This window comes from Amphibalanus amphitrite, unplaced genomic scaffold (assembly GCF_019059575.1).
Source record: "Amphibalanus amphitrite isolate SeventyFive unplaced genomic scaffold, NRLGWU_Aamphi_draft 001396F_arrow, whole genome shotgun sequence".
NCBI classification, from domain to species: Eukaryota; Metazoa; Arthropoda; class Thecostraca; order Balanomorpha; family Balanidae; genus Amphibalanus; species Amphibalanus amphitrite.
In genome coordinates this window covers 123,715-151,293 of record NW_024882889.1, presented here as the reverse complement: position 1 = coordinate 151,293, position 27,579 = coordinate 123,715, and the positions used below count along the sequence as shown (strand labels likewise).

The following is a 27,579-nucleotide window of genomic DNA, read 5'->3' as shown; positions in this document are numbered from 1 at the left end:
TACACACAAGCACTTCCTCGTCTTAGTAGTAAAAAGTTTTGCCCTTGTTCGTTTATTGAAGACCACAACTATTTTATTGCTACACATTCACATTTCACAACCACTATGACAAACTGTACGTCAAGCTAATAGTCATAAGTATGACGTGAAATACACTACGTACTATGAACAGGAGGGGGTTTTATCTTTCGAAGTATTTTGTTTGTGTTATTGCTGCGAGGCTATACCGTTACATTTGAATTGGAAACCAAAAGATACCTTGCATACAAACGAAGCTAGCGACAGGCTTGCACTTCTAACAGGGCGCATACATTATATTCAATCGGTTGCTCGCCTTCCAGACTACATTTTTACATTGTAACTATTGACAGAAGCACCGCATCCTCTGCGTAGAGCTTTCCAAGAAGCAAGACAATGAGCTTGACTACGATAGAGGATGACGCTAACTTAATGATATGATAGAGTGTTTTAGTTTTGCATAGTTCAATGCGTTTAGGGATCTAGCTATAGTATCAAGCAAACATCACAACGGCTGGACAATACGACCATGTAGTCCCATTCGGTATGACAGCCAAATCCACATGCCACATCAGCATACAATGCAACGTACAGAGCGTCTAAATAGGCATTGCACTTTGCTCTCAAGCCCACATTTTCTCAGCAAATCGGCAGACACAAATAACCATTCGGAGATCCGTCTCGCTTCTTCCGATTCATAACTATTAGTCTGAGCAGACGGTATCAAGTTGTATTCTACATATAACCGAACTCATTAAAATTATATCGACGTTAAAGCTACGTTTTCATTGCCGTTGCAGATCAATGAAAACAACTTCTCGGTCACTTGCTCTTCGACTTGAGAGCTGATAATTATTGTTGTTCATAATCGCCACTCTACCGCCACTTTCGAACGTTATTAGACAACAGTAATCACCTTTTCACACAGGAACAAGTGCATGGTTACCGATCTCTCATACCGCTACTTTATTCTCTTCTGAAACCGTCACAAGACGAAACACAAACACAAAGGTCGACAGGTCGACAAATCTCACAAAAGAAAAGACACGGTCTCTCGAGCCCAACCATCTCTTAGAATGCACACTCATAAACGCACGTACACACTACATCCTGATGCTTCCCTGTCTATCAATCACCTCTTCTGCCCGTGTCTCTCGCGACCACCGCACTCACTTTTTGGCGTCCTTCTCCATCTGAATAATCTCCGACACGCCCTGGTACATCTCCGTCACAGCGTCGATCTCGGTCAGACCCAGTCGTCGCTTGTTGCTCAGGTCAAACACCCCCTCACTGCTCTCCGAGTGCTCTCCGTGAGTGCCGCGCACCTGCAGACCCAGGCGCGCGCACTCCTTCTCCAGACGAGCGCGGTCGCGGCCTAGTCGCGGCAGGCGCACGTGCACCGAGGCGCGGATCGCTGTGCCGAGGTTGGTCGGACAGAAGGTGACCGAGCCCAGACGGCGGTCCCGGCGCAGCTTCAGGTGTTTGCCGAGGTTGACGAGCGCGGTGACGAGTCGCGCGTACACGCTGGTGACGTTGCCGCCCTGCTCCATGCTGATGATGCGCAGGTGGTCCTCCTCGCTCACCCAGACCAGGAATGTCTTGGCGGCGTTGTGGAAGATGCCGCGACCCTTTGGCCAGTGCCGTGACGCGTTGGCAGCCTGCAGGAACCGGTCACCCTCCTTGAAGAGGAAATGGTCCTCGATGAGCTGCTTCTTGTCCTTGCTGCTCATGCCGTCCAGGGGGTAGTAGGTTCCGGCCAGGTCGCCGGTCAGATCCTGCAGCACCTTGACCACCTCCCTCTCCATGTCGATGTAGTCCGTCTCGGTCATCAGTGGGTTCAGTGGGTACTCCTCCAAGCTGCGCGCCGTCCGAATACGTGTGCTGATGACGTACTTGCCCAGTCGCGACAGGTTACCGAGCACTTTGGTCAGCTGCTTCGGATGGCCGAACGTCACCGGCGGTTGGCGGTCGTTGGGTCCGAAACCGGCGTGGTACTCCTCGATGATCGGATCAAACAGCGGCGCGAATACCGTGTACGCGTCACCATCTGGCGCGTACACTCCCACACCCGAGTCCAGGTTCTCCACACCGGAGCGAATCACATCCATCAGAGTGGCGCCGTGGCGCGTGCGACGCCGCTTCACCTGCTCGAGCACCTCCGGCGTCAGGTGCTTGCGCAGCAGCGAGGTGGCGTTCGAGCGCTGCAGTTTCTCGAAGGCGGTCTCGATCTCGCGCACCTCGGCGTCCGAGGCATCCTCAGTGAACTCGACTTCAGCTCCGGAGGCCGACACGCGACTCGCGCTGCGCGAGCCGCGGTCGTCCACGCTGAGGCGGCGGTCGACGCGCGAGCTGCGTCCGTCAGCGCTGGAGCGGCGATCTGCGTGAGAGTCGCGTCGATTCGCCCCCGCTGAAAAGGGCCTCGGGTCAGCCGTCTGGACGAAGGCTCAGTTGAAGGTAGATGCGCTGGCTGTTTGATGTTTGAGCAATGTTTGAATGAAGCCAGGGTTGGACGTTTATTGGGCGAAGTAAGGCTATCTAAAATGTGTTTTGTTTCAAACGTGTTGCTGCAGCATTAGGCATGCGGAACTTGTCCCACCATTTTTTACGCACACTTTTGCGATGATTTTAATCACAACAGAGCCCCAAGTATGTCATCGCACTTCAGTCTTACTTTAGCAAGGTCTTGCATAATAACTGGGTGTTTGGAATCTGAGGATTTTTTATGTATGTCTCTAAATAATGACAGTCAATGAAAGTGAACTTTCTATTACACCTTGTGTAATCCATCAAAAGACAAAAGCCGTTTCATAATCCATTTAGTTTACAGGTAGCTCCTATTTTTGGAGGACCGGCAGTAAACAACAAGACAACAAAATACCTATATCAACTCACGCCGGGCCCGGGGGAGAGGTGTTTGGACATCCACCCCCTGCGGTATTTCGCAGATAGCGCCGCCATTTTACATTGAGGTCTTACAGGCTTAAAAAAAAACGGTTTTTAATGCAAATGTCCTTTAGAATGCTCCTGAAGCTAAAAATAATAGGCTTCGTTGCCTTTGACCGAAATGTATCGACCAATACTGTTAAAGTTTGGAGCCCAAATGAACAACCATTTCATTTGCAAGAGGAGAAGATGCAATAAAAACGTTATTTTTTTAAAGGTTTGTCAAATATGTACATGTGCGTAAACTTGGACACGCTTGTGAGTTTATGGTGCTATGAAGTACTACTTACAATATAAATGGACTTGAATCTTGGAGGCTCGTTCAAAACGGCTGGCCCCCTGTGATGGGTGAACATTTCTTAATTTGTTGGTGCTGGCCATTAACCAGCGCATTAACTTTTTCGGTTGTGAACTACTTGACATGAAGCGTGGTTGGTGTAAAACTGCTTAAACTGTTTATTTAAGAAAATGTGCTCTGATTAGAAACGTGTGGACAGGTAACGATAAACATGCGACGAAAACGTGATCTAATAGCTGAAGCTTTGCCGAATTGGCAATGAGAGCATTCAGTGAACAGATAAAACAGACAGCACATATGTAAAAGTGGAAACATTTAAATATTTTCCAACACTCAACCGTCGCTGCAGACATTTCCCTTTACAACACGACATAGCCCAACATGACAGCGAATATAAAAGCAGCTGGTGTTGACTGGCTCCCGACATTGAACGTGAGCAGCTTTTCCCGTTAGTGAATAGGCGCGCATTACAAGCATGCATGGGAGTGTGTTCATGAAGGACTCACCGTCATGCTCGTCCTCTGAGTCGTCATAGCTATCCGACTGCTGACTGACAGTGGTGTAGCGCAGGGATCCGCGGTGGTCGGCGTAATACTGAGGCTCCCGACCGCGCTGGGAAACGGCACGGTGAGGTCAGGACAGGGTAACTCAAGACGCAGCTTGAATCAGTTCCGTTTGACTCAGTTAGACTTATTTGAAGTAAGGATTCGCATTCATGTGTACTTCAAAGGACTCGATGGTGAAGCACGTTGAAGATCAACATGATTTTACCAAAAACACTATCCGTGTTGATTGTTGCTTGCCTTATCCTTGATGTCGTCCCTGGCGCCGGCCTTCTGCAGCAGTTTGTAGACATGCTCCCCGTCGCGGCTGCCGGCGGCGTAGTGCAGCGGAGTGCGTCCGTTCCTGTCCTGGGCATCCATCGTGTCGGGGAAGTTCTGCACCAAGTACCGCACCACGTCTGAGAAAATGGGAATGAAGTGAAGTCTTAAAGCTGGTGTTAACGAGTTCCTGAAATCCCATAAAATAAAGAGATAATCAAACAAATAAAGAAACGCTTGCACAAGCCAAAAGACAAACACAGGGAGCGTCAGAGGTGGAATCACAACAACGTTCGGAAATTTCTTTCCTAGGTGCACTTCTGACCGATAGCGTCAGAAAAACTCGGAGAGATTTCTCGTAAAGTTATTATTGAAGTTGGGGCAGAATGGCGCTCCAAGAAAGCTTGGCAATGGTGTTTTATGTGAAGGTACTCTTCAATTACTGTATACGAAGCATTTGTTGCATAAAATGCATAATTATACATACTGTACCCATGCTTGTATGTAAGTGAGCAAATTTATTCAACGGATACCTGCAGCCGGTTACAGCAGTCATTACTCAACATTTAGGTGAGGTATGGGTACATAGCATGCAAGAAATACATAAACAGTAAAAATAAGACAAATGAAAATAAAATCCTAGTTACCTGATAGCTGAATATGCTGGTAGTTAAAATCACGTTCTAAATGCTGAGAGAACGCTAAGACCAGCACCACTCGTAGCGAAGTTAGGATAGCCATTTTAAATATGCATATAGGCTGCTACTTGATAGCGAAGGGCTTGTTCAATCGAGCCGTATAATAAACAACAAAAAGGCAATCTTATGGGTAGGTACGTCTTTTTCATGGTGTAAGATTTTAGGCTTTCGAAACGTACACCTCCCGATTTTAGTTGTTAAAAAAATAAAGAAAAAAACGGTGTCATGATCTTGTCCACTACAGAAGATCATAACATCGACAGAATCATCACAAACGAAAAAACTTTAGACTCGTCCACAATTTAAATCAAAATGTAAACCAATGTAAACAATGAGCGGCTTTCAATTTGCTTACTGTTTTGCCTAAACACAAAACGTGACATGCACCCGGCGCACCCTCCCATGGCCCCACTGACCAGTGTTGCCCATGAAGGCTGCCCTGTGGAGAGGGTTGGCCCCGTCCTTGAGGGTCGACCCTGCCAGCTTCCTCCTATCCAGCTGGGCCTGAACGTCTCTGAACTCCCCCTCCTCCGCAGCGCGGTGGGCGCTCTCTATCTTCTCCTGTGGGAAACACAAGTTGGCCCGTCATGCACCGCTTGGGGAACTGGGGCTAGTGGATGATGATACGATGATGTTCAACGTTCATGCCTTTAAAACTATACTATGTTCACACTTCACTAAAAAAAACGTGCTTAATTTTTGGTGTGCATTCCATAAGAAATGTATAACTAATTATCATTCAAACGGTATCAACCTATGATTATGGTGTAAACTTATTGAACAAATTTGCCTATGCTATTTTCAGCTGCATGACAACTAATGCAGACAACGACTCAGGCGACACGACCTGTCAGCACGACTCACCATTATGAATGGTACTGAATCCAGCAGCTCCTGCACCTCCGGGTCTGTGGCTCGAGCTCCCTTCAATTCGTCAGTTCTGCCGGTCAGCAGTAGACGCTCCACCGTGTCCATATCCATGTCCTGTCCTCCCTCTCTGTCGTCTCTGTCTCCGCTCCGCGAGGGGGCACGGTCGGCACCGCGGCTCGGGCTTCGACGCGGCGAATCTACGGCGTGTGAGGTTCGTCGCGATCGACGCGGAGATTCGGCGGCGCGCGAGGTGCGTCGGGAATGTTTCGGAGATTCGGCGGCGCGTGAGGTGCGTCGGGATTGTTTCGGCGAGTCGGAGCGCGACGGGCGCGGCGCGGCGCCCAGCTTGGCGCCTTTCTCTGGAGTGGGTGGTCGGGACTCGTCGGACGGGTTGGTCAGGTAGTAGCTGGCCACGTTACCCCGCTGAAACGGAGACCGAGAAACAGTTAGTAAATGGAAATGGATCTTATTTCCCAGCGCGCCATTGATGTTACTTTGAAAAACATTTAGAGTTGCTCTCCTGCGACTGAGACCCCTGAGACTCCACAGACTGAGTCGTGGTCAGGTATTTCCATAAAGGGACGATTTTCGGAGCGGCAGGTGTCTAAATTACTCACACTGTCCTTGATGTTCTCGTTGGCTCCCTTCTGAATAAGGTAGTTGTAGTTTTTCTTGGCCTTCTTCGAGTCACTCGCCATAGCGGCGTAGTGATGAGGAGCTCTGGAATCCTGCATAAGAAAGAGAGGTAGGTCACGGCGTAAAATTTTCGAATATCAGTGAGAACACAACCATTTGATTTTTAGACATGACACAACGAACGAATGAACCTTATTAAATTATATTTTTGTCACTATGAAGTGTCACTGATAGTGAATAAAATATAATTTGACTACTCCCGCTCGCCAATATCCCGAATGATCAAATGATAGCAAGAAGCGGGTCAGTTGATTGTTTCCCAGTATTCTGCTCTAAAGCCGATTCCCAATGACACTACCATCTGTAAAATCGAATTACATTTGCGCTGTCGCACATAAGCCCACCGTGCGCCAGACCTGTCCGACCCGGTTACCTTGTCGATGATGTGGATGCCTGCCGGGTACCTCTCTGTGAGGAACTGTATGGCCGGCGTGTGGCCGTACCAGGCGGCCAGGTGCAGCGGCAGGCGACCGTTCTCATCCAGCGACTGCACTAGCTTGGTCGACTTGGAGTAGGGGCCCTTGACGCGCGACAGCTCCTTGATTTCGGCCACGTCACCGCGCGCGGCGGCACTGTGCATGGCCGCTATCTGCTCCTGAGAGGTGCGGCAGGCGGGTGTGAGAGCGCGGGGCAGGGCCGCGGAGGTGGTAAAGAAAGAGGGGAAAACAGAGATGAGAGGTAGGTTTATGGAAGATAGGGTTGGGGAAGTTGAGGGAAAGGACTAGTAATGACATGTTTTTTATATTTGTTGTCTTCGTGTTTTTATCACTTGTGTCACCTGTGGCCTTCCTCCTCATCTATTTCTTTCTAATTGTGTTGCATTTGGTAGGTATATGAACAAAGAGGTCAGACCACTGTCGTGCATTGTATTGGTACTGCCTGTATCACACGCGTATACCGAGCCCAGTGCAGTACGACGGCAGGTAGGCTGCACCGCACTACACCCGCGTCCTCCGGAACAGCATGGTGGGTAACAGCGCGGCGGTATACATAAGCGGCGGATAGTTGAACCGTTCAGTAATTACTTCGCTCCTGCTAGATAATATACTCGATGCATGTAGAGTATATCAAAGATTTGACTTGAGCTAGCCCTGCCTGAGATAATAAAGCTCTGTAATACGATACTATGACACGCCGGCATAACTTGAATAGCTAAGCTATGTTTTCGTGTAAAAAGGCATACATTGCCTTCGTCACACTGATCTAGTTATATTTCATTTTCTTTCACATGATTCCCATTATAGATAAATTTTAACGAGTACCGTTAAACGTACCAACCATCACTGTTTACCGTATGAACAGACGTGTCGGAATTGGCAATGTTCCACTGTAACGCCCACCCGATGATCATGGTTAGTGGAATAAACGATATAATAATAATTATAATAATGTACACAAAAATAGACATCAATTTCTTTAGGTAAATGCAAACGAGCCAGCACAATATTTGAAAGTTACCTACAATGGACGATTGATCGATGAGAATATGGAGTGAAAGCTCTCTGCATTCGCATTAACACCCGCATATTTTTCCCATATGCGGCAACCAATTATTTACATTTCGTCCAAGTAACGTAAGTATTAATTCACACATATGTATAGAGTGGAGACTGACGGACAGTATTTGAGCATGGATAGAACAGTAGAACACAAACGACACAAGACACATGCCTATCTTGAAGCAAACAAACCGCGGAGTCCAAAGTCGCTATCTTCAGCCTCCGAGGAGTATTCATCCGACACATCTTCCTTTTCACCATCAGTAGTTGCCTGGACAGCATCCCCATCTTGTGGTTCCTGATCCTCGAAAGACGATTTGTCAGCAGCAGAAGTAGGAAATTCAGGGTCCGACACCAAGGAGTCCCGGTCGGAAGCAGGATTCTCACCATTGATGCCTGCAGCCACAGAACTATCCACGAGCGCTTCGTATGCAGGGAGGTTGATTTCTGGATCCAATGCGGATGCGCTTTCGCGCGGCATTGGAGAAGCAGGAGAATCAGGATCAGATGCGACATGCTGGTCGTTTGGGACATCTGGAACTTCGGCTTCTGACATAGCATCCTCGGAATCACCTTGTTCTTCTGATGAAGATGCCTCTTCCGAAGTGTTTTCTTCATTTTCAGACAATGCTTCATCATCATCAAAAGTTTGTTCGTCGTGGTACGCATCCTGTTTTATCAAAAACAACTGCCTATAATCGGTTAAAGATTGTTGGAATTCGGACACAATTTCTCTGACATCGGAAACTGGCATCTTTAGATTGTCGGCTAAGCCAGTTATGCCAGAACTCAGATCCCTGACCTCAGAGAGCAGAGCCTCAACCTCTGGGTCACTAGCAGTTACCCCGCTATCTAGAGGGGATGTCCCTTTTACTGCGAGCTCAGCAGTGGCATTTTTATCATTGGAAGCGCTGACACTATCACTAGAACCGCGCTGATGACTGGTAGAAGAGGTAGCGACCGCCGCGGTGGACTCCGGTGCCGTTCCACCTCCCCGGCTTCTGATGACGTCATCGGCGCTTTTGCCGGCCGCCAGTTGGGCGAACATCTGGCTGATGGCGTCAGCTTGTGTGACGTCACACGTGATGTCCACAGCAGCAAGTATCTTCGCGGTATCTTCCTGCGATGGCTGGTGCAGCCAAACGGAGAAAGCTGCATCAATCTCAGTTTTAAAAAAAGAAGGCGTATGGTATCAACTTTATTGGCAATAAATCATCATAATGACAAATAACATGTCAGGCATCGGTACACGCTTGAAGCATGATTGAGTGCATTTCATTAATCTAAACAATAGAACAAACGATGTGATGCATTGTTTCAATTGGACACGCAGCATCTGCGTGTCCAATTGTGAGGATCTGTTTGTTTGTGTTTGATCATCTGTTTGTGAGGATCTCAACTCTCATGAAATCAAAGTTAACATTTCTTTGCACAACCTTGAAAGGGATACCGAGGGATATCACATACATAGGTAAAAAGCGCTATCCACTGCCTCAGCAGAATTAGATTAAGGCTTTGAATGTGTTTGCAATAGGTACTAGCCATCAATCGTATTAAGCACACAGCGGTCGCTGACATCCATACACAGGACACTTGCGTTATAATGTATTATGAAACATATCTAGTGGTAAAATTAGCATGCAATGCTAGCTGCCTTTACTAGAATGCATTTCCTATCTGTATGCAAGTGAGTCATGCTTCAATAAGATGCACTTAATGCATACTTATTTGAAAGAGACGTTGAAAATTACACTCTTTTTTACATGATTTAGTCCTGACCTTATCTTGGGCTTTCCTGCATTTATACAAGATATGCTGCATCACCTTATTCGTATTCTCTCTCTCTCTCTCTCTCTCTCTCTCTCTCTCTCTCTCTCTCTCTCTCTCTCTCTCTCTCTCTCTCTCTCTCTCTCTCTCTCTCTCTCTCTCTCTCTCTCTCTCTCTCTCTCTCTCTCTCTCTCTCTCTCTCTCTCTCTCTCTCTCTCTCTCTCTCTCTCTCTCTCTCTCTCTCTCTCTCTCTCTCTCGTTCTCCTTTTCCCACTCTCACTAACCTCTCTCCACCCTCCATCTTACCATATATGTGGGCGCCACCTTCAGTATGTTGCGGGCCTGCTCGTTCCAGGCGGTCTTGCCCTCCAGGGCGTCTCCATGACCGTCGACCAGCACCTGTTCCAGCTTCTCGAGGTCACCCTGTCTGATCCAGACGTCTACCTGACCCGGCGTGACGTCCTGCTCCGACAGACGCGCCTGAGCGGCCGCCGCTGCGTCCGACGAGGCCTGGTCCTGCCCGGTCGGCCAGACTCACCGTTACATCGAGATTTGTCCTCAGAGGGGCACGGAGATTTCCAGCAGCGAGACTTCTGTTTTTGGTGCTTTTGTATATTTATGTCGTGCCAAACTCGACAATTTGGTTACATTTTGAAGGTGCGTATTTATACTGTGCCATTGTGCTCTCTGATTAATTTTATATTTGCCTTGCATTAAAGTCTACGAATTACGATGCAACAGCAGGATAAGTAGACAATTGTGAGATTTATGTAGGTAAAATAAAGTTATAGTTATTGATGTCATTGCAGAAGGAGCATTTAAACGTGCATTTTCAAGTCGAGCCAACATATCTAAAACACGCAAAGAGGTCATTTGATTTCGTCTTTCCTTCATGTTTTAACATTTTTAGCAAGAGCGATGAACTCTTTACTTATCGTCCACAAGCGATTTGTAACGGAATCAAAGACACCGATCATAACAAACTTAAAAGGCATTTTATTCTGGCATTTTCGTTTGCAAATTTATATTCAACCACGGATTTTTTTATTATGCTATTTCGACTTTGGGAAATGTAGCTTTGATGACGCTTTTTAACCGTCAAATTGGTAAGACGAGTGCAATAAGTAACCATGCTACGCTATGAATACCAGCGAAATATATGTGGAAGATGAACCGCATCTACAAGTCACTCCTGCATTCCGTTGACCATGCTGACACCCGAAATAGTTACATCCTCATTCCTCGGCCCTCCCATCTCCCTCAGTAAATACACACGAACACTCACCGTCTCTCGGCGACTAGTGGACCGTTTGCCCTTCGCCGCCGGTCCTCCGTCACCTCCCTGGTGTCGGTCGGTGCTGACCGACCTCCTCCTGTTCGGTCCATCGGGAACACCCAGGGAGTCGCCAGAGTTTCTTGGTGCGTCCGGTAGCTGGTAGACGTGCTGCATCGGCATCTCCTTCGGGTGCTCGCGGTAGTACTCGGCTGTCTTCTTACGCTGGAAACAGGGACGGCCTGGTGTTCAGGGCTGGGAGTGACGGCGAGAAAGCTGAAAACTATAACTGCAGTACGTTTTTGCGAAGCTACAGCGCTAAGTGTAATGAAAAAAATGACTTACTCGTGCATATTCAAATTATAATTCGATGGTAAATTTAACTATTCTCCTACAATATAGAATGTAAAAAAAAAAACATCCTGAAGGTTTAGCTGAAGGAAAGTTGTTGCTATTTTCCTTTTGAACATATTCCAGCCACTCTAAAAAGTAACCAATTCATAGCTATGACCAAGCTTGACACTTGACACAACTTGGCATGTGCAATAAGTTTCCTGCATTGACCATGCCCCATACTACACTGACCTTATCGACCCGGTTGACATCAGCGCCGGCCTTGACCAGCAGGTCGTAGATCTCCTTGTTCTGGCTGGCAGCCGCATAGAAGAGCGGTGTGTAGCCGTCGTTGTCTGGCTCGTCCTTCTGATCTCGGACGGTGCCCAAGGATGTTTCGACGATCGTCCGGTGGCCAAGAGCCGCCGCCTGTCGAACACGGAGGGGGAGATTGTGAACACGTGGGCAATTATTCGCCTTCCTTGAATGAGCCGAGAGAGCCAATTATTTAGAGGATTTAGTGATACAATATTTATTGTCGACAGAACAGTTAATAGAACTATTTCTTTCCATGTTGTGATAGTTATTATTTTGCACAGTTCATCAACTCCTGGAGTTTTGACGTTTGTTGACGACGACGATAGCACGATAAAGGCAAGAACATTTCAGGCAATTTGAGTGTAAAATGTTCCATAAATGGTAGCAAAAATGGATCATCATTCAAATAAAAAAAAAATGATAAAGGATGTGTCAGGTGAAGCGTAGGCACTCATCAAACATGCTCTATAGCAAGAACTACCACACAGTGCACTCAAACTCTGGCTCTAATGTCTTAGCCGCACTCACAGCTTCTCGTGGTGCCATGACTTCAAGCAGATTTTCTACAATCTCCTCGTGTCCCAGGCCGGCAGCCTGTAAAAGTATCATGCCATTCACGAGCGGTTTAAGGTCTGGTCGATGAGATTTTACTCACAAGCATTCAGCGGAACTTAACGTCCAGCAGTCACGTCCGTCACGAGCGAAATTTAGAGCGGTGGACAAAGACCATGCTGCTGTTGGTGTCCATCGGGTATGGTTGGTTATTGGATCCAAGGCCATTGGATCCAGGAATAAGCCAGGCTGGATTCATGTCAGTATTGAGGAATTTGAGATGCGGTACATGCGTTTGCTGAGGCTGTTTGCTTATAATGGACTCAAGTAGTGTCGTTAATTAATCGGCAGGCCTTGCCTATGTATAACTATGTTTAATGTTTGATTGTCAAATGATTTGAAGTGAATATTGCAATTGCAGTGAATGAATTCATGCACGAACAAGCTGCGAGCATGATATAAGTGTAATGCATTGATACCTTATTTTATACACTGAAAACAATTTAACCTAAGGCTGGCGAGTAAACCGGTGTTTTACGGGTACCCCTATCCGCAACCATTTTTAACCACCCTCCCAGGAGTAGTGCTAGGTCCCATTGCGGTGTAGTCGTACTTGCTCTGAGCGGATATAACCGCTGTCAGCGAACAAGTCCGCTGAGAGCAGGGACGAATACACTGCAATGGGACCTTACTGTACTCCTGGGAGGGTGGTTAAAAATGGTTGCGGATAAGGGGTACCTGCAAAACACCGGTTTACTCGCGGGCCTTGGGTTAAATTGTTTTCAGTGTAGCACATTCATCAACTCAAGTCTCAAATGCATAATCATACCATCGAGACCGATCCTCTCAGCCGTTGCTGGCTCGCACAATTGCCCATGCAACTTACCTTGTGAAGGATGGTGAGTCCGTTCTGGTCCTTGGAGGTCAGCAGACGTGACTGGCCTTCAGTCATGGCCTCGACCTTGGCCGAGTCACCGTTTATCGCCGCAGAGTGCAGCTCACGGATCCGAATCTGAAACGCAGACGTGCGAGGAAACTGTAATAATCCAGATACAGGTGCGTTACGAGACGATAAATGTAAAAAAGCATGTTTTTTAATTTCCCAATTAGCGCTTACATAATTTCAAATGATAAACTGCATTTTGACTGTAGTTGAACGTACGCACTATTACCGAAGTCTGTGATCTCGCTCGGTACACAATGTATGATTGACACTCTCCTTTTCTTCCCTTCCTACCCCTCCCCCACCCACACAACTTGACGCCTCCACTCTCTCTCCTTCCTCTTTATCCCCCCCCCACCCCACCCACCATGAGCGGTCGGACCGAAGTGAGGAACTTGTTGACCCGGTTCGATCCGGCTGTTTCGTTCAGCAGACGCTCGCCATGTCCGTCCAGCACCATCTGCTCCAGCTTGTTCAGATCCCGGCCGTGGATCCAGATCCGGATCGTGGCGTGGGACACGGGTCCAGATCCAGAACCACCAGCTACAGCGAGACGGATGTCAGTATTGGCTTATGCGGCGTTGAGTTCGAATGAATTTCAAGTTTCATGACCGCTAATCGTACCACTGCATGAAATGTCATCAGGTAGCAGTTCTACGAAATGAGATGCGCCAATAAGGTTCAAGTTCTTTTCCACTATAATATTGCGCACTGTTGTGAACCATTTGTAAGTAGGAAGGTACTCAAGGCAGAGTGAAAATCGATATCATGTTCGCATTAAAATTGCAGCGCTCTACGCTACGTTAACGTTATACCAAATCGATAAAGTCGCCATGACATTTCAGTAACAGGGTCGCCGCGTGTCCCAATTTGTCCGCACGCAGTGGCGCGTGCCACGAGCATGACGCGACCAGCGAAACAGGGAAAGGTAATGAGCGAAAGACATCGACCCAGATTTTGGAGATATCGTAATGGTCGTGCTACTTTGATATGCGAAAAATAAAGTCTGGTCGATACGTCAGCAAAAGCTACAGCAGGCCTAAGTGTTTGCATTCAAGATAATGCCGCAACTTATATGTCATCTCTAGTAAAAAATACGCCACGCATTATCACTGGCAAGGTGGCAGGGAGCTGCCTATCTTTTCATTGATAATGAGTCTGGACTTACCACCCCCATTAGAAGCAGCTGCACCATTGTCTCGAGGTTTTCGCCCTCGTACATGGTCTTTAGGCGGCGTCCTCCTCTGTCGCTGCCGATTCCTGCTGGTCGGCTCAGCCTTGGTGGGCAGAGCCAAGTCATCCGGATGATCCAGATAGTACTGGGCTGGCCTGCCACGCTTGTCACGAGTCTTTTCGTCCGCGCCGGCCCGCACTAGTGCGTCGTAGGTGCCTCGAGGGTCGGAGGAGGCGGCACTGAGGTGGAGGGCCGTCCGACCGTCCTGCAGGTCAGGGGTCAGGTCAGGGGTCTGGTCAGGGGTCAGGTCAGGGTCGGGTCAAGGGTCGAGTCAGAAGTCAGGTCAGGGTTCGGGTCAGGGGTCAGATCAGGGGTCTGGTCAAGGGTCGGATCAGGGGTCAGGTCAGACGTCAGGTCAGGGTGAGCGTGTCAGGAGTCAGATCAGGTATCGAGTGATAGGTGAGGTCACAGTTTAGGTGACATGTGTGATCAAGTGAGAGGTCAGGTCACTGCACAGGTCAGGCTTCAGACTAGATTACATGACAGTGAAGATACAAATAGATGTGGAATCGTGGAGTGGACATATGGACCATATGGAACATACATTATGTAGGAGTTGCTAGCATTTTTGTTGTTGTTATCCAAAACTGTAGCATCAGTGACAACACTTCATCACTTTATGTTATCGGAAAAGGCAAATTCAGAATCCGAAGTCGCATAGTCATTAGCTTGACATCCATCCATCCGAAACGCCTCATTTGTGCAATTAACGACGGTTTAACTGCCGTTTTCAGTTACGGCCCAGGTTTTCCGATCATCACCATCGCTATCGCTAGCCATTACTAATCGCCACCAGGGCGATAGTTATGTGGGCCGGGTCCATAAGCACGCTAGCCGACGATCCAAGGTCAACGAGGCTAAATCGTTAGGGCCATTTTCGCCCGCTATTGGGTATCCCTGCAAGCGATTATCCACATGGACGTGAAAACGGGTTGCTGGAAAGGCTGATTGTGTTTGTGTCTCCATTATGTGTATTGCTGTTGCCCTACTGTTTACAACATTGCAGCGGTGTTTGAGGAATTTCTTGATAATCGTTTTAGCTCAGTGTGTTTTACCTTACTGACACGGGTTTAGTGTAGAATAAGCACAAGCGTGTTTAGTGCGTGCTTTGGTGAGTGCTCCTACAAAATTTAACTCTTGTGGGGATGAGTTTTTATTTTATTTTAGTAACACTCTCTCAGTTTGATGAAACGACCGATTCACGACTTTCCTTTAAAGGCAGCTCCCGCACACAACTTCTGATCATCCTGCGAAAACTATCATTGAAAAACGTAAAACATTGAAAACGTAAAGCTACTTAAGGTAACATAAAACAATCCCACTTTGCCAATATTGGGTTACAGACCGGTACTGCTCTCCATGCGTTGGATATGCATTGCTTTTGTACGGGTCACTGACCACGGATCAATAGGGTCTCTTCGTGGAATCCGCTGACTGCTGGAGGGTCGGGCCAGTACTGCACGTGAGCACGAGCCATGGGAAAACAGCCCTCGACTCTGCTGTGCTGTGTATAAATGCGTTTGAAAAGCATTATTCTATTTTTCTATAATTCAATATTTTTCGGCAAATATTTCAAATGCCCGAACTGAAAAGGATAAGAAGAAGAAATATTCAAGCAACAGCAACTTTCGTTGAAAATTTGACTTATTCTTAAATGTTTTTATTAAACTAACCGTAATGCATTTTTCTCAAAACACCTATCTTATTCATTCATGGCTATTGGTAACGATATGTTTCAATTACAATCTAGTTTTCTTTTTAGCCCGGCCGGGCCCGGGGGTAATCCCAACCACCGCAGCCCGGGGGGGCATTTTTCGCCCCCCCCCCTGTCTAACTCCGTAAATAAGGGAGCTACGGAAACAAAAGCGATACCAAACGAAAGGTCCTTACGAGACGATTCTAATGCACCTAAAATTTTTGACCTCAGGTCAATTTTCAAGGTCAGAGGTCAAGGTCAAAGGCAAAAACCGCCACATGTGTAGTGATTTCAAAGTAAGCCTTCTAGAGGACGGCAGGCTGCATCAAACCGGCAAAATTGGCTGTCAAACGAAAGAAGAGAATCTGAGGATTCTGAAAATGTGCTCAAAGTGAAAGGTCAAGGTCAAGGTCACGCTCAAAATTGACCTCAAACTTGGCACTTTTCGCATATTTTGCGTGCTAACTTCCAAGATGTTTTGAAATGTTTTGAGGCTTATCAGTTCCCTATTTGTGGTTCATCCTACGATACAAGGTTGCTCAAAGGTCAAGGTCACAGAAGAGTATCCCTGCTAGAGGCTATTTCACTGATTCAAGTTAGTAATAATAAATAAGACAATTTTGCAATCCGGAAGCTCTAAATGAAGGCTTAGAGGAAAATAGATGCCAGATTCGTGATCAGCGGATACAAATCCATCATATACGACCTTTCATGTGTCAAGGTCAACCAGTGGTCATTCGAGGTCACTTGAGGTCAACATAAAATTTGACCTTTTCCAAACAAAATATATATCATTCGACGCGGCCTGACAAGGCGAATGCGATGGTACCACTGCCGTAGCTCTAGGACCATTTTTGTCGAAGTTATTTGCGAAAAACTAAAACCACATTTCGGGGTCGTTGACCTGACCTCTGACCTCAGGTCACTAAAACTGTTTTCCTATTTTTCTCTAGGTCAAACGCAACGCAACCGTGCTCGTAATTTGTCTTTATCTCTAAAACTCTATTTTTAGCAGCTATTTGAAGTTTGCGTCTGTGACGCCGAAGTTTGCCGTGCAGGGGTCTAGAAAAATGGACCTTGTGACGTTATCAAGGGGGCTAGGTCCAAATTTTTTACTTCAGAAGATGTCAAATTGATGGGAAAAAAGGTCCTGAAAGTTTCTCCTTCCTATCCCTAAGCGTTCGGGAGCTATCGCAAATATTCGCCAGGGGGGGGGGGGCGAAAAACGCCCCCCGGGCCCGCGAGGGTTAAATAAAAGGCACAACTCAGTGCTCATCTAAGTCACATAACAAACTGCAATTCTATTGACGAATTTCGTCACAATAAGCTTTTGAAATGCGACAATTAACCGTTGTTTTATCCTTACATGTCTGTGTTTTGCACCCACTTATCGCAAAATGAATCGGTAGACGTTATCTGGCTTTACGTAGAACGACGCCGCAAGCTGCACGAAAACACGTTGCAGCATTTGTGAAGTCCTTGGTACCTATTGATGGCGGAAACATTTTGCAGAGTTTCCGTAAATGCGATATCATATTCGAATGAATCGCTCATTCTACACCCTGCTGCAGCCCTAATGTAGAATTAATGTTTCATATGACCTCAAACACTATGTCCCTTTAAATATCATTGAAGGCTGGTCCTAGTCGCTATTTCTGTTGCTGCTGACATAAAGCCTGCAGAGCGTCTACAATCTACAGCCATTTGATGTGAAAAAGGTGAAAACTATACAGATATACTTGGTAAAATGAATAAGTTTTCGATCCAAGCTGCTTATCGTAATTTCTGATGGCTTTATAGAGAAAAGAAAAAAATGTGCGACGCTATTCTGCACCATAGCATAGGTGCAATATCGGCCTCGATAATATAACGCCTGCCCTTGAAGCCAGAACGGACGACAATTGTCCGTCCGTCTGGAAACTTGTCGGTTCTTATAGCGGTGCGGCGGCGAGCGCCGGGTGCGCATTGTTCACTGTTGAATGGTTTCCATGGCAGCCGGCCAAAGTGTGTCGCCCGCCCGGTGTCGTCGAGCCTGACGGTGTCGACGCGTGACGTTCCGTCGGTGCCGATGGCGTCGTCAGGTAAACACGTGCGTTCGTTGACCGGTATCCACCCCCATGCCGAACGATATAGGGTAGGACGGGGGCAGGGCAAAAATGACGTGAAGCGATGCGAAAGCGATGAATCGCACTCCTGGTTGTGTTTTGCGCAAAACGTAAGATTGAATAGAAAAAATATATAACAGATTTATCAGCGTAGGTGTGTATTTTATGGGCTAAGCCTTTGTATCATTTATGTTTGATGTTGAGTGATTTTCTCAGTTGAATAGTGCAAGCAGAGTAGGTAAGTACGGTGTTTATTGTCAATAATCACAGGCTTTACCTTATATGCCCAATATAAGCAGGTAGTTATTATCAAAACTGAACTTTTTAATATACACAGCTATAGAATAAGACACAAAGCGCACACATACACACATACCCACTAAGGCACTGGACAGACATATGCAAGTATAGTAAGCAAGCGGATAGTCTAAAACATCACACGGCTTAAGCCTCTTACGATATACAATTCTCAACAGGGAATACAAGCATCTACGATAAAGTATGAAACTCAAAAGAAAACGATGAACAGCTTATTTATAAACGCAATTCACATGCATTATTTTGTACACCTTACTAGCCTGTACAATCGATTAAAGGGACTATCCCACCTTCTAAAATGTTGTTAAAACCAGTTAGATTGTGCCCGACTTTATAGATTGGATGACCAGGAACACGGTTCTGGCATTTATTTTTCATTAAACATCTTAGGCTTCCCATATTCCAAACACAAACTTTCAAATATGTGACGTCACAGCCCAAAATTACCTCCTTCCCCAGGCCACATTACTGTCATAAAGCTGATTCTTTTTACTCTGTAGGCACCACAACAAAGTTCAGACCAAGTTTTAAGCGATTTTTCAACGAACAAACCCATTTAAATCAGAATGACTAAACGAGGTGACGTCACACTAACGGTCGCTCCATGTTGAAGATAGGGCCTTGTACAAGGCCCATTTTCAAATGAAGGGAACGAATTTCTTCAACACCAAGAGGCCGCGGGGGTTGCAACCTAGATAGATAGTGGTTTCTGAACCTCGCCGCAAACTTGGCTATCTCAACTCAAACCCCATGTTAAAGGTGGGATAGTCCCTTTAAGTGTCTTGCTAAAGCATACCCTGTGTTAACGAGTAAACGATGTCCTCGTGTAAGCTAACTCGACGCTTCTTTTAGAAAAAGCCTATAGAGTCTATTTTTCACCAACAGCGAGCAAAAATAAGCATTTAAGCAAGCATTTGGTGGTAATGAATGTCTCGGAATAAATAGAGATGCAAGCAAGCAATCGGCTAATCAGCAATACAAAGATCACATACTTTCACACTTGCCTGCATGTGTCTTTTAATGCACGACCTCATAAAGCTTTCATCGAGGGACTCCATGTAACATCTAGCTGCCCTAGCATTGGTATCAATGTGCAATAATATTTGCTCACTTATTTGAAAATAATCTTTCCTCAGGTTCGTCTGTATGGAAATATACAGGTATATCGGACGGAGTTTGCAAATATGTATCGATAAATGCTGTCTCAACCTCGACGGACCATAACGAGCTCAGTTTAGAATAGGACATCTATCAATATAACTATTCGGATTTGAGATTCTAAACAAATCCAAATATGTTATGTGTCCTAAATGAGGTTTTCTCAGTTCCACACCTTCGTGTAAGCTCTTATGACGCAATGGCTGTTCCATAAATATATAATATGCATTGAAAGGCGGTCCAACTGACCGGCTGTTTGTGGATAACATGCGCCGTTGGCGCCATTCTCCAAGCGCTGACGTCTTATAGGCGCATTCACTTTCGCTTGTTTACTTCTTCTGCTCGACCGGCACAATGTTCCCCATGTTACTGAGAAAGATATGTTTGACCGCCTCGGCGTGTTCGTATCGGTTGTAGGCGACCAGCTGCGCCCTGTCCAGCACCCTCTCCACCAGCCTCCTGGCGAGCTCGTCCGTCAGCTCGTCCTGCAGGATCTCGGCCGACTCCTCGTCCACCACTTCGGACAGCAGAGAGGCCACCAGCTGGGCAGACTGCGCCGGCCCCACGGCCGAGGCGTGCGCCAGCGCCCGCCACTCGTCCGCCCTGGCCGCTGTCTTGGACGGCAGCTCGGCGTCCTTCGGCAGGCCCTCGAAGGCCACTGTGAGTGGAGGTGGCCGGCGCAGAGTGACGTGGCGCTCCTCGCCGCCCGGCCCGGAGACGGGCACAGACTCCAGCTGGTCCTGCGGCACCGGCTCCCGGTGCCAGAGCCGCAGAGCCGCGTGGATGCCGGCCCACTTGGACTTGGAGGCTGGGGTCTTCTCAGCGTTCACAACTTCAGGAGCGTCGTCACTCATTCTGACTTTCTTCTTTGGCTTCTTTTTCTTTTTCTTTTCTTTACTGTTCTCATTTTCATTCTTCGAAGCGTCACCTTTTTTGCCCTTGCTTGTGGGTACCCGTTTTGCGGTTCCTTTTCTCTTCTCCTTCTTCCCTCCCTCTTCTTTCTTGTCTTTGTCTGCCTTCTCTTCTCCCGCCTTCTCCTCCTCTCCCGGCATTTTCACCCAGTGTGATACCACCTTCGGACGAGCATTATGACCGGGCTGCTTGTGCACCGCCGGTGTCTGAGGTGTAATCGTCCCCGTGGCACCCTCTCCTCCAACCGCACCATCAGGACCACCCTCAGCATTGGCAGCAGCGACGGCTGCGGCAGCAGCTTCCACGCCGGCGGCCGCCACGCTGCTGCGTCGTTTCTGCATGCGCAGCAGGTGTCTCTGGTAGGCGGCCATCTGCCTCTCGGGCCGCCGGCTGCGACGCAGAGTGACCACAGCCGTCTCCTGTCGGCGGACGAACGCACTGTCAGCGGTCGTCACGTCGAAATCGACGACCCGACGACGGCTGTGGCGCTCGGCGTCGCGGCCGGCTCCCTGCCGACAGACGTCGGGAGCGACGCAAGGCCGGAATGGCCGGTGATGAGTGGGGTGGGGCTCATTCTCTGTTTGTTTAGGGTGAATCGATGGCTTAGTCTGCACCCCGTGCGTTTGACTTCCAGAATATGTTATGCCGTGGTGATTTCAAGTGTTCAACATGGTGTTTGGGTCTTATCATGCACGCACCGCGCGATAGCTGACATTGCCAGGAAGATGTTCCCAATGTCATCGTGTCATGTCTGTAGAGATAATCGTCTTAGACCTTATGGAACATGTTTCCTTTGATCAAGTATGTAATGTCGCTTTCAGAGACTGTGGCGCTTTATGATCATGATTGCCATGTTAACCAGTAATTGGCTTACCGAGAACGAGGCATTGACCCCCAAGTGTTTCGAGAAGCTGGCCTTTCAATTTGATAAGCCCCTTGCACCCATCATGTTGTAAGCATTAAATGTATGTTGGCTATGTTACACCCCTGCGAACGGTTTAATACATGCTCGATTCACAAACACTCATATTATTTCATGCATTTATCACAAAACGCAATGTTTAGATTTACAGGTCAAAAAGTTTGGCAACGCTCACGTTGCCTCACACATAAGTCACACACAACTAGTTCTGTTTACTTACGGCGTCCGTGAGGTTGAGGATCTCCGGGTAGTTGGAGGCGAGGTACTCGGCGACCTCTGTTCGTCCGTTCATCACAGCTTTATGCAGCAGGCTGACACCGTTCTTGTCTCGCGACATGGCGTATTTGCGGCGGTCCAGCAGGTTCTTGGTCTGACGCAGGTCACCCTCCTCCACCACCTTGTGAATGGCGTCCATCTTGGACTGGAGAGAGAGAGAGAGAGAGAGAGAGAGAGAGAGAGAGAGAGAGAGAGAGAGAGAGAGAGAGAGAGAGAGAGAGAGAGAGAGAGAGAGAGAGAGAGAGAGAGAGAGAGAGAGAGACAGAGAGACAGAGAGAGAGAGAGAAAGAGAGAGAGAGAGAGAGAGAGAAAGAGGGAGAGAGTCAGTTGGGTCAGATGAGTGACCCGGAGAGATGTGGTAGAATATGATAGGCACTAAAATGATAGAAAGAACGGTAACAATTTCGTCCAACTAATTTGTTAAGTTCTTATTCTTATGCTTCTTAAATATTCCATAAAATTGTTTTTGCACATCCCAGTTCACCCAGAGAGCGCCACTGGCTGTAAATATATTATTTCGAGCATTGGATCATTCAGCGCATTTCTGTGTGCTCTAGTCGAGGGTCCCACAAGGTTAGATATGATGGAAAACGTTATTGTTTTTATAGTTTTGTTTTTCTCTGATTGTTTTCAAGGTGAAAGTGAAGTGAAACTGAAAGGATCACGCAGTTCTTCGATCGATACGACTGGAGATTTTGCGTCACGCAACTGGTCGTATTTTGAAGTCACAACAGTCATTTTGTAACCGAGCTATTTGTTTTGTACGACCTTGGATGACCTTATTTTGGTCATACCATGCGCCTACTTGCCATCACACTCAATATTCCTGATAATATCGCGGCAAACATGTCAAACAGATTATATTTTATGCACGCAGCCACGGCTTCGCCACACCTCCTCGCCATCATAATCCATCAGCTCCGCTAATGAGGATTTCGTCAGTCCCCAGAAGGCGACCTTTTCAGAGTCAGTGTGGACACTACTCGGCCCGTGTGGACATGTTTGCCTGTCCCCGGCGCCGGACCGACCTCGTGGGTGCCTGCACGCAACAAGGACGGTATCGGGGAGCTCGCGTGAGCCCCGCCGCTCAGCCCGTCACGAACGGAGCTCGCCGACAAAAGCGATGACAATGGCCGCTTGGTATTATTGCAGGGAGCTATGAGAGGCTCCAAGCATTTGTCTGAATAGAGAGGATTGTAGATCGATTACGTTCTAGTAATCGATCTGGTAAGTACAAGTTTTTCAATGAAGTTCTATGATAGTTTCCTACTCTCCTAAACATCAAATACTTCATGTATGTCAAGATCGACAACATTTTCTTAATAATTTCTAGCCCAAAGCATTTAAAAGAAAATGCCGGTGCAATTTCAAGCGCTGAGATTAGTTATTTCAAGCATCAAGAAATCGGTTTAGCCTAAGGTAAACTTGCATCATATTCACACGTTTGCCTGCGTTATTACGTCTAATCAAGTTTTTTTTAGTATCTGAATAGCCAAATGCAATCGACCCGACACATTAAAAAGACGCCCTATGTAATCAACGCGATATTTCCATACTCCACAGCTCACGCATGCTTTTAAATTTCAATACACACTAATGAATTCAAACGATGATAACTCACAATTCTGTCGGGCACCGATCGAAGGAACGCCCTGGTCTTGTCGTCTGCCGACGACTCCTTGAGCAGCTTCTGACCCTGTCCGTCGATAATGACGTCCTCCAGCTTCTCCAGGTCCCCTGCCTTCAGCCACTGGCGGATGTTGGAGGAGTTCATCGGCAGCACTGGAAAACGGAGACGAGGAGCTTGAGATGGATGTCAGATAATGTGTTCACTCAGCAGTACTAAGGTTGGTGCGTAAATATGACACCGTTTGTTAATTGTTGCTTTGTTGGTTGGTTGGTTGGTTGGTTGCTTGTTCCGTTTCAACGGCGTTTTCGGTGCAATAAGTACCCAGTCGTCCCGTGAGCAGTCATAAGTGCATTACATAAACATAACCATAATTCATAAACATAGAAATAAACATAGCGCTTGCTGGAGCTCGGCAATATTCAATTAGCAGTACTTGATCGAGCCTAATAATATTGAACGCGCTTTCCAGTCCCTAGCCCACAATCCCACTTTCCTGCCGTTGACTGTGCCCTGTGTGTTTTCCTTTCTTAGCATTCTGCTGCTGGAAGATCGCAAGACTTATGTTTCCGTGGTTAGTTTTGGTAGGCCTGCATGTCAATAACATGACATTATGGTGCACATGTTTGACAGTTTGACATGTTTGTCAGTTCGCACTATAGAATTTTTGTTGATGTTCGATATGCATGGTTGAACCACATTACCGTTCGGTGCGCAAACAATAATTTAGGCATGAGATCAATGAGCACGCATATTGCATTTCAAATTTCCTGAATGGGTCGTCTCCATGCAGATGGTGTTTTTAGCAGTTTGCATCGACTTATAGGTTCATCAAACATTTGGACCTCGCCAGGCAAGCGACAAAAAAAAAAAAACACATGTCACTGTATTTCATATTTTTAAACATTTTATTTTGATTTTCGTGAAATAGCATTTGTAGGTATATCCATGGATGAGATAATAATATGAGATAATAATGAGATGTGTTATATCATCCATGGTATATCATCCAACCATACAATGATATTTTAATCGCATTTATTGCAAAATGTCGTCTACGACCTCAAAACAAGAAAAGAAAAGAAAACACTCGTATTCAGAGGCCCTTTATTTCATCCGTGGCTGAAGTCATTTAGCTCTTATAATTATCTCAGTCTGTGATGCTTTATGCTCATCTTTACCACCTAATATCGACGGCATAGTCAAACTATGATATTGATATAAGGTTAGCTACAAGATTGGATTCTGCCGAGTGTCTGCAAATGTGGACACAGAAAGATGGCATTGGACGCTGCGGGGGTAGAGGGGGGGGGCTAGCCCCGAAAAATTAATTTTCTCGAAATTACAAAAAGATTCCTTGGGTTTCGATTTTTTATGCGCTGTCGTGCAGTTTAAAGCAAATGCAGTTTAGTTTTATTTCTATTCTATAAAAAACAGCAAAATTTCATCGATTTCAGGCTCTGTGAAAGAGGCATTTGACCCCCCCCCCCCCCCGGATCCGCCACTAGGTCTATGCTGCTCGAATAAGTTGTGATCTCAAGTGTCTTAACCCTAGAACGCCTAGGGGGGGGGGGGTTGTATCAACCCCCCCTGAGGTTTTTTCGAAGTGCACGCTAAACGGCTTGTCGTAGCGGGCTGAAATTTTCAATACCCTCTGGGGCAGCCTTTGCGCATCTTTTGCCGAAAAAAAAGATCGGGTCATGTCAGGTCACGGAGTTATGACGTCATAAGAGGTACAGCCTCCGGCCGACAGTTACCAAACGTGTGCGCCGAATCCCTAGGTTTTCTGCCGGTGATACCCACATTGTTTGATGGATCATGATGAAACTTCCCATGCATGTTGGGGCAAGCATTGGCTATCGTGTGGTGCAAGAAAATTGACCGGGTCAGGTCAGGTCACAGAGCTATGACGTCACAAGAGGAACAGCGTCCGGTACTATTTTTGAAAAGCGCCCGAACCACTATTTTGCTAATTCTTGTCACCTCAATGGGAATATGCAGCAATATTAGCTTCTATAGGGAGCAAATGGACCTCCCAAATCCAAAAATACAATCAGATTTCAAAAATTTAAATTTTGATTTTTCGAATTTCTGCCGCCGACTGTGACCTTGCCGACTTCCGGCGCTCCCAACGCGCCATTTTTAGAGCTAGGGAAACGAAATACATACCAAACGATAGAGAATTGATCATGGAACACGATAGCGAAGGTTTCAAGTCGATATCTCCCACCGTTTTGCCGCAATCGCCGCGGAAAGTTGAAAAAGTTCGATTTTTCGGAAAATTTGACCTTTGACCGGTCATAAGTAGGTCAAATGTTGACCTATGACCAAAAAATATACCACCAATCGCGAGATCTCGTTGAGAGCAATCCGTTGAATTTTTCCGCTAAGCTCTACGACCTTCCGTTTCGAAACGCCAGGGGGGGTCGTAACAACCCCCCCCCCTGGTCGTTCGTGTTATGAGAAATGGCCTGGTCGTGCGAGGGTTAACGTTAACCTGGTAGTGTTAACCTGGTGGACAGTTAACATGATAGTGTCAACACCATATATACATAGTAGCAAGACCATTGTCTTATCTGTTTATAGACAGTCGTCTTGATTCGTACGGTTAGAACAAAGGGCACTTCTTGAATCAGTTCAGTAGACATCAAGATCGGAATGAACTCCATCTCCAGCTTTTGAGTACGAAAAGACGAGACGGTCCGTTATACTCTCGAGCTTTCTAAGAATAATACACTGAGACAAGACATAGACATGCTTGCCTGTGCTGGTATGACTTATGTGTTGACCAACCAAGCAACAAGCGCCCAGAAAGTAAACCTATGTCAGATACCAGAGTTTTGTGTTTTCATGTGAAGTGCACTCTAGCTACACTGAAGTCACACTGACAGTAGGAACTGGCTGATCAAGTCTTTCAATTTAAATGCAGGTATTGTTTTCTAATTATACGACACAAAATATTTTCGCAAAGCGGAAAAAGCTAGGCCCGGCAGCAAGCCGTCAGTCGTACTGTACCATTTAAAATACACTTACCAATTCACCGAGGAACATGGTTTACTACATCAAAATCATAGTCACAAACGCGCTGATAAATTTCATTCCACAAAGTAATTAGGCGACTCACCTTTGGGCGGACTGGAGTGTGTGTAGAGGTTTCCTCCGCTGCTGCCGCTGCTTGTGTTACTGCCCTTGCCCTTGCCCTTGGTGCGGGGGCTCTGATTCTGAGAGGGCCGGCGAGTCGCCTTCGTGATCGCCATGACTGGGATACTGTATGCGAATTATCTAAAAAGATATATCGTCCACCTGCTACAACAGTCTTGAGTATGCAATATGTTTTATTAACGATCACTCACCAACTAGATTTTCAGACTTTACAACGTTCAGTGCAAACTAAGCCTTCCTACCAGTCCCTAAAGGTATATGCACTGTTGAATGTCACGACTCCTAACTCCCACTGTTCTGCAGAGCCCCAGTATAGCTACCTGGGCGCGAGCCGAACCCCCGCTAACGACTGACCGGCCGCCGGCCGCCGGACCGGACCAATCCATAGGGGGGTGGCGTTGCTAGTCAACACTACCAAGTGTTGTTGGTAACACTGGGCAGGCGCGGCGTATTGGACGATGACGTCATACGCTGACCCCAATTGTCGCCACAGGGGGAGGGGTGCGCATGGTCACCGGGCGTGAACGGCCTTCGTGGAATGCGTAGTTTGACGTATGTGGAGGGATGTGTGGGGGGGGGGCGCAGAGTACGGTATGTTTGAGGCTAGTGAAAAGAAGAGCGGTTGGGAAATCATAGAAGGTGCGCGTTGAAGAGCCGCATTCGGGGTTCGAGCGCTTGGGGGATGGGAGGAGGGAAGGTCAGGGTCGCGGTGCAGCCGTAAAATATCGGGGTCATCGATTGCAGATCTGATCTAGGTCATCTCTTGGGACAATGCTTTTGTGTTTATCCAGCACTTTGGGCTGTTCAGCTAGAGAATCTGATAATTACGCAGTAGTGTGCCTATCTGTTTTTTTTTTCTGACGCTTCTATTACTCTGCCGTATAAAGCTTAAAAAACATTTTGATTTTGCACCTGGTAGTTATTTATGTCTTTGGGGGTTCATAAATACCTTTATATTCACTTATAAATAATCGTAAGAATAAACAAAGATAGCCATTAACCACACTACTGATCGGAATCAACCGCATGTGGACAATATTTCGATGGAAACGGCCTGCATGTGAAATGTAACGTGGCTAACATCTATAACGAAACAAGGGTAATGTTAGTGAGGGAGGGTCACGTGCTGGGTAACGTGCA

General features: G+C 46.9%; 1 protein-coding gene across 2 annotated transcripts; it reads right to left on the bottom strand.

Annotated features, from left to right (window-relative positions):
• Positions 1 to 36: 36 nt before the first annotated feature.
• On the bottom strand, positions 37 to 26,790 carry LOC122372758 (ankyrin-3-like). Of its 2 annotated transcripts, XM_043350314.1 has the most exons (17): positions 26,402 to 26,790; positions 23,272 to 23,432; positions 21,595 to 21,795; positions 14,198 to 14,468; positions 13,397 to 13,572; positions 12,973 to 13,098; positions 12,063 to 12,128; positions 11,469 to 11,645; positions 10,896 to 11,108; positions 9,917 to 10,126; positions 6,718 to 6,939; positions 6,266 to 6,376; positions 5,643 to 6,071; positions 5,195 to 5,339; positions 4,063 to 4,220; positions 3,766 to 3,871; positions 37 to 2,425 (listed from the first exon to the last, which is right to left on the bottom strand). In XM_043350314.1, the coding sequence occupies exons 1-17, from the start codon at positions 26,532 to 26,534 to the stop codon at positions 1,188 to 1,190; spliced, it is 4,143 nt and encodes a 1,380-aa protein (XP_043206249.1). In that variant the 5' UTR covers positions 26,535 to 26,790; the 3' UTR covers positions 37 to 1,187. The 2 variants fall into 2 exon arrangements, with proteins under 2 accessions (XP_043206249.1, XP_043206250.1); XM_043350315.1 differs by lacking the exon at positions 12,063 to 12,128 and having other exon boundaries at positions 26,402 to 26,774.
• Between the last annotated feature and the right edge of the window lie 789 nt (positions 26,791 to 27,579).

Coding starts and splice junctions, on each gene's coding strand:
- LOC122372758 (XM_043350314.1), bottom strand. CDS start 26,534: ATGGCGATCACGAAGGCGACTCGCCGGCCCTCTCAGAATCAGAGCCCC. Junction 13,573..14,197: donor AGCTGCTTCTAATGGGGGTG/GTAAGTCCAGAC, acceptor GTCTCGCTGTAG/CTGGTGGTTCTGGATCTGGA. Junction 11,646..12,062: donor TCATGGCACCACGAGAAGCT/GTGAGTGCGGCT, acceptor CGTGTTCGACAG/GCGGCGGCTCTTGGCCACCG.